Source organism: Cajanus cajan, chromosome 11, assembly GCF_000230855.2.
Source record: "Cajanus cajan strain Asha chromosome 11, NIPB_CcT2T_4, whole genome shotgun sequence".
In the NCBI taxonomy this organism is placed as follows: domain Eukaryota; kingdom Viridiplantae; phylum Streptophyta; class Magnoliopsida; order Fabales; family Fabaceae; genus Cajanus; species Cajanus cajan.
The window spans coordinates 29,924,109-29,931,458 of NC_138527.1; the positions used below are offsets into that span (position 1 = coordinate 29,924,109).

Below are 7,350 nucleotides of genomic sequence, written 5' to 3' on the forward strand. Positions count from 1 at the left end.
TTATATATATATAGAGAGAGAAATTTTCAAAGTAAAGATATTTTTATTGTATGATATTTTATAAAACTTTATTTTATTTTATTTTTGTCTATAACTTTTTCTTTAGCTTTTTATAATTTTTAGTTGATATTTGTTTTTTTTTTAATATTTTACGTTTTCTGCTCAAATCTCAATTGCTTATTTACACACTTAATGTACTGAACTGACTAAGTTATATTACACCTTGAAATAACACTTTAAAGCCCATATTATGATAATTATGCATAAATAAAATTAAATGCACATGCCAATTTAGGTAAAAAAATTTCAAAAACACTTCTATAGAGAAAAATATGAAAAATAAAATAAAATAATTTTTTTATAAGCTGAAATTAGTTTATAAACTAATTTGTAAAATCTTGTTCCTATTAATTTTTCAAAAATATTATTTTTAATTCATGTATAAGTTAGTTTCAGTTTATAAAAAAAAAATTATTTCAATTTTTTTCATCTAAAAGTGTTTTTTTGGAGACTTATCCAAATATGTCCAAATTCAAATATTTCATAAATTAAAATTTAAAAGATATGGAATATAAATAAAATGTTTAATTTATTTTGTGAAATCACTATATTTACCAAAGTCACCTAGCAAGAAAATACTTGAGTGACATAAAGAGCTGGAAACAACACCAAGACACAAGTGAGCTATAGTACACAAAGGAATTTCTAATAGTTCAACATAATATGCAACCGTTGGAATGGATTATGGATCAACAATTTATTGTTATAGTACACATACAAATTTCTTTACTCTCCCCCAGAGGATGGTTGGAACTCAGAAAATTGATGTGAGCCAACTCTTGCCAATAAAAATTGCTCTAGTTTATAACAAGAAATAATTGCAGTAAATATAATGTCTTCTAGAGGAAGATGTTGGTTTCCTTTTCGGTCACCTCAAAGGCATGGCATGGTCTCTTGCATCACCCAAAGCACTCTGTTGAAGTCAATACAGATCCGTGAAAATAGATAAAAGGAAAGGAAAAGTTGGGCAAAGGCAATATCAGAAAATACATCACCTGCCCAAATTGATACGGTGGTATTGTATTTTAATGCATCTGCAATGAATTCTGCCCCTTTTGATCCTATCCTACCTGTAAGTATTCTATGTTACAAATCAAAGTTGTTACAAACAATTTACAGATAAAACATGTTGAAAAGGTTACCTGCACCAATCAAGCTAAAGCGTTTTATTGTTTCCATGAAACTTGAGAACTTCAGCCTCCATGATTCTAACCAAGTCCTAACCAAGAATGAGATAAAATCAAAGACAGACAACAGAACAAAGATGAGAAACTAAATAACTGTTGAGACTTACACAGGTAATAACTAAATTATCTTTCAAAACTTGAGCAACGGCATTAAGAATCCATCTATGTAGATCTATTGATTTTGTTGTAGTAGTTATTACTTATTACTGTGAATACAACGGGAAAAGGTTTTCTCAGGTATGGCAAGATGGACCTGAAACTACCACCCTTTAATCGATCCTTATCTCATGGATATACACTTCACCTTACTATTCAACATTTTGCAGATACAAAAAACTAGTTTATATGTCATACAATTGAAGTTTCGACAGTTTACAAGGCAATTTATATTGGGCAACAGTAACGGAAAAAACAATTTTATGAATCTTCAATAACATGTATCAGTGCCATACTTAAACATCTTAAGGATCCTATTCATTACACGACCTCAAACCATGTAACACAATTTTGACAAGATTTATGATAATCTCATTATGTGAAGTAAGGGACAAATTTGAGATAGAATACCTCATCACCAAAGTCAATCATGCAAAGGTTATACCATAATAGGCTTATGCTCTTCCTAATATACTCTGTGAGCTGTTAATAGTTGTTGTCGGTCTAGAAATGTAACTTTCCCTTGAGAACAAATATTGTTTGTCAGTTAATTGTAAAACATTGAAGTGGAATTGTAAAAGTATAAATGACACACAGTCAATATAAAAAATTAGTACAAGTTAACCTGAAGATAATCCTGCCATCAAAAAACAGATTCCTTCATCTCCAATAGAATTTCCATGCAAATGAAGTTCCTGTCCAGTGTCCATGTATTCTGGTTCAGGTTAAATCATGTCTGTATAAGGCTGCATACAGCTAAATATGCTTCTAGTGGATGCAACAACATTTTTTATTGATATAAGATAATACATGCTGAAGGATTGGCACTCAATTTCTTTAGATTTGCTTTGGAATTTGAGGTGTTTGTTAGGAAATTAATATACGACACATGTTTTGGAACTGGATACGCTAACTAGTGGCCAAGGTGAGAATTCTGAAATCGATACCAATAACTTCAAGGAATGAATGTAATGTTGGGCATCTCATCCAAAAGAAATTAGAATAGTACCCTAAATGACTTGTTGCTCTCAAGTGCTTTAGTTAATGCATTAGCCCCCAAAGCACCACCAATTGCCACTTGAATAGTGATAATGTCATAAGAATTCATAAAAGAAGAAAAGAATAAGTAATGAGCTTTTAAAGATCTACTCATGAAACAATTCCAAGGCAAAATAGCAATATCAAAAAGCATGAAGATCATAAATCAAACTGCTATTCCCTCAAAATTTTAAGCAGGGATGGGGAAGGAAAATTTTGGGGAGAAAGCTTAATGTAACAATTCTTACTCACTTGAGATGTGTATTTCGTATACTGTTATTCTCAAGAAATGCTCCGGCCAGACTTGAAAATCCCTGCGTCCATTTCCAAGAAACAAATTAAAATAAGATTTGGACACTCAGGCATCTACGGTCTTGGAATAAGCTTAGGTAAATTGCATACAACATATTCAATCATGTTAATGTTAAGTTCAAGATCCTGCAAACTTGAATTTTTCTACAACATCATAGCAATATCTTTTGCACCTTGCATAACATAGTAAGCATTTCTCAGAGCCATTTGAGAGGCATTCTATGAAAAATATGAATCACCAAGCTAATCTCATCACCAATTCAGCAGTGTTTGGCTGGAGCTTCTCAATGCTAGAGTTATTCACCAACATGTCAAATAAGCACTGTGAAGAGAAAACAAGGATATTGATAGTCAATAGTTAAATACAACATTTAATCCCAAGTGTATGACAATGATCGGTAACTGTTTACAAATTTATTTTCTTTTATCTGTTTAGAGAGGATGGAGGTGGGTTATAAACATATCACAAACACAGCTTAAATAATAATCATGGTTAGTAAAGTAAGTCATAAGCTTCTTGACCTTTAGTCCAAGGTTCCTTGAGGCATAAAGAGAAATGAATATATTCTATCAAATACAGCACTATAGAGGAGCATTGTGCATAGTTATTCTTGTCATCTGGTATATGCTTGATATATGATTGCAGATTATTGCACAAGCTCAAACAGTGAACAAATAAGGTTATGTATGCCAATTTTATACTAATCCCTTGTACCCCTGAGCTGCACTTGAATGAATTTTTTACTTAACTAGCCATAAGAGAGACACGCAACAGATTGAATATATTCTGAAGGAGTTGTAGTACCTTAAACCAGTCAATCAAGCTCTAGTAAAATATATGACATTATGACTTGTTCTTTCTTGAATAGTATTCAATATTATATTTGATTGCAAACAATCTAGAAAAATTGGGCAAAATAGAAATATAGAGGTGCTACTTATGTGCATCAAATTCAATTTATTGTGCAACAGTAATGACTATGAAACGTTAGGAGGTAATAATAAGGTTAATTACAGAACATGTAATAAAAACAACCATTGATCGGTCAATACTCAATAACAAGGCCTCTTGGAAATGATGCCAACAATTTCAAGTACTTGGATATTAGGACTCGGCAGGCACCAGAAAAGAAAGAAATCCTATACATAACAGGGAACGAACAGAGGAGAAATCGAAAAGTTTATGTGTTTCTTTGGAAACTTGAAATTGTAAAATTAGTTGACAATGACAATTTATTGTTGCAAATTTTACAACTTTATAATCTGTTGCTCCTATAAGTATGCTGGATATATACGGTTTGCAAAAAGATATTTAAAGTCCCTAATGAAAGGAATAGGATCCACAATATACCTCAATTGAGAGAAGATAATATTCACTGCCTTACTGTAGTATGGGAAATGTGAGTTATTTTTGGCCAGTCCTATCCTGTTTTCTTCTCACATCACTTCTCTAACTCAGGGCAACCCTCAATCCACAATCTATTCAGATTTAGAGTGCTAGTTAGGCTTAAGCTTGTTGGAAGACACCTCAACTTGGGACAGTCACAAATTCTTAATTCGCGAAGCAAGGGAAGATTTCCAAAGCAGTCAGGCAAGGATTCTAGATTTGGAAGATTGCATAAGGAGTGTAGGGAATTCATAAATTGTAAAGCCTCAAACAAACCTTCGGCCTCTCTGCATCTTTCAATATTCAAACTTCTCAAACTTAGGCCCATTGGAAGACACCTCAACTTGGAGCAGTTATAAATAGTCAAGTCACGAAGCAAGGGAAGGTTTCCAAAGCAAACAGGCAAGGATTCCAGGTTTGGAAGATCCCTTAATTCTAACTTCTTCAGAGCAGTTATATGTTGTAAAGTCTCTGCCAAAAGTTTAGGACATTCATCAATAGTAAGTCTAGAAAGGCGTGGGAACATGTTTTCCCCATCCTCCCTTGATAACCTTATTAGGTTTGGAAGCTTCCAGAGGAACAAACTTTCTAGAGCCAAGAAAACTACTTCACCATCATAGCACTCCTCATATACGTATTTTATATTAATCATCTTAGATATCCTTAGACACTTTAGAGAAGGTAGTTTCCCCAATGTCGGAAGTTGTAAACAGTTTTTGCAATCCCACAACTGTAAATAAGTTAAATATTTGAGACAAGGACTAGAAGACATCCACTGTGGGAAATGGGAACCTTTATATCCATCCACACTTAATATTTGGAGTTGTTGGGTATGGGGTTGAAGTACTTCAAGAATCTTCCCTTGTAATTCAAACTCTTGTAATTCAGACTCTTCATTTATGTCCCATGACAATGACAATTGGTTCAATTGTTTACTTGACATATTAGCCTTTTCAGCATCCATTACACTTTTCACTCTCCCCAGGTGCTTCATGTGAAGATCTCCTTTCAGCTTTAGTGGTCCTAACTCTTCCAAAAGGAATCCTTTTTCCTCCCCAACAATGTAAGTGGTTAAAATCCTTAGGGAAGACAACTTCCCTATCCGAGGAGGCAAGCTCGACAGTTTTCGGCAATCATTTAAAGATAGCAGTTGGAGAGCTTTTAATTGTATTAAATTGTTGGGCAACTTTTGCAAACGGTAACAATGGTCTAGTTTCAATATCTCCAAATTCCACAATTTACACAATGATTCTGGAAGAGTTATGAAGCTTCCCCCAAGAAGATTTAAGTACCTTAAATGTTTTAAATTACCAATCGATGATGACAATTGTTCCCTTTGTCTGAATTGAAGTACTCGCAAAGAATAACATTTCAGTACATTAGGATAAAGTTTTCTAGTATTATAGCAACCTCTATAGGTCCTCAAAGATTTGATTTTATGCAACTGAATTGGATTAATGGCTTCCTTAGCAAGATCTGATAGATGGTAGACTCTTTCAACCAAAGTAGTTGCATGATTGCCTTCTGTAATGCAGCAAACACCTTCTCCAATAGATCGTGCAAGATCATGAACAAGATCATGCATCTTGAAACTTGTAACCTTGCCAAATTCATCTGTCTCAATATCCTGAAAAAATGATCTCCAATATAATTCATTCCACACATTGTCGCCAACATCTCCAGCATCTATTATTTCATTAGATAAAATGAATCCATTAGCCATCCAAAGTTCAGTTAAATATTGCTTCCTTATTCTTTTATCTTTGGGAAATATTGCACAATAAGCAAAACATTGTTTGAGTTTTATTGGTAAGTTCAAGTAACTTAATCTCAGGGCAGACATTATGGAGTTTTCATTGTGCGGTAAACTCCAAATGTTGCTTTCCTTTACATAAAGCCACTCGTTTTCATTTCTTTTGAATCGTAAAAGACCCCCTAGTACTTTTGTTGCAAGAGGTACTCCTCCACACTTTTTTACTATCTCCTTCCCTATGACCACAAGCTCTACTTGTTCTTCCTCCTTTGGTCCGAAGGCTTGGTGTTTAAACAATTCCCAACCATCATCTTCTGATAGCGTTGATAATTCATGAGGAGGCATTGTTCCCATGATTGTTGCAACCTTTGATAGACGAGTAGTAACCAAAATAGAAGTACCCTTCGCCCCACAAGACAATACACGTTCCAACTTCTGCCAATTATCTGGCTTATCATCCCACACATCATCCAAAACAAGTAAATATCTTTTACCTCGAAGCTGATCTTGAAGCTTTCTTTGTAGTGGCTCTAAATTCAAATTCCCACAAGTCAGCCCTGATGTTGCTTCAATTATAGCTTTTGTCATTCTATTTAAACTAAAATCTTCTGAAACACATACCCAAATTCTTAGCTCAAAGTGGTTTACTACTTTCTCATGATTGAAGATGAGTTGGGCAAGTGTGGTTTTTCCAAGTCCGCCTAGACCTACTATTGGATAAACTGATAAATTCTCAGAAGGAAAAGCATCAACATCACTTGTCAAAATGTTTACAATTTTTTTTGTATCTTCTTTTCTCCCATAGACTTGTCGTTCAGTGATGATTGAGCTAGTTTGGCGCCACTCAATGACTCCACTTCTCTCTGGAGCCGTCTCGGTCAAATGAAACTTGAGCCTCTCTTCAGCAATTTCATCTAATCTCTCACTTATCCTTTTCATTCTCTTGGCAACTTTGTAACGGAAAATAACATTCTTAGGATGAAAAGAGGATAAGCAAGAGCATTGTACCTTGCCTGATACTCCTTGGTACTCCAACTGCAATTCTTCATAGGCACACTCGTCCATGATGTCATCCACCTCGTAAGCTGCTTCTTTTAGCTTTTGCAACCAATCCTTTATAGCTTCATTTGAGAATTGTTTCTCCTCAGCATCTTGAAGCGTAGCCTTGATTGTAGTGAACATGCTGCAAAGCTTTTTCATGTCTCCATCGAAACCCTTAAATAATCCCAGCTCTTTTCCTATGAGAGAGCTCAACTTTTCAAGCGCAAATTCAAGAACTGCCTCAGCCATCTTCCAAGTTCTAACTCACAGAAACAGAATTCAAGAGGGCTTCAGAAATGGCAATGCAATGATAAGATCAAGTGAGAGATAAGATTAAAAGGCAAAGAAGACTTTTGGGAAGACTTGGGAAGTCAACAACGAACCCACCTACAAATGTTTTGGAATTTTTCTCAAGT

The 7,350-nt window shown here is 34.4% G+C and overlaps 1 protein-coding gene across 10 annotated transcripts; it reads right to left on the minus strand.

Annotated features, from left to right (window-relative positions):
- Positions 1-702: 702 nt before the first annotated feature.
- Positions 703-7,350, minus strand: LOC109800247 (disease resistance protein RGA2). 10 transcript variants are annotated; one of them, XM_029271605.2, is made up of 9 exons: positions 4,417-7,350; positions 2,927-3,075; positions 2,694-2,755; positions 2,413-2,480; positions 2,029-2,098; positions 1,815-1,925; positions 1,203-1,279; positions 1,056-1,130; positions 703-973 (listed from the first exon to the last, which is right to left on the minus strand). In XM_029271605.2, the coding sequence occupies exons 1-2, from the start codon at positions 7,181-7,183 to the stop codon at positions 3,065-3,067; spliced, it is 2,778 nt and encodes a 925-aa protein (XP_029127438.1). In that variant the 5' UTR covers positions 7,184-7,350; the 3' UTR covers positions 703-973; positions 1,056-1,130; positions 1,203-1,279; positions 1,815-1,925; positions 2,029-2,098; positions 2,413-2,480; positions 2,694-2,755; positions 2,927-3,064. The 10 variants fall into 10 exon arrangements, with proteins under 10 accessions (XP_029127438.1, XP_020216606.2, XP_029127434.2 ...); XM_020361017.3 differs by having other exon boundaries at positions 4,105-7,348; XM_029271601.2 differs by having other exon boundaries at positions 2,029-2,118; positions 4,105-7,348.

Coding starts and splice junctions, on each gene's coding strand:
- LOC109800247 (XM_029271604.2), bottom strand. CDS start 7,183: ATGGCTGAGGCAGTTCTTGAATTTGCGCTTGAAAAGTTGAGCTCTCTC.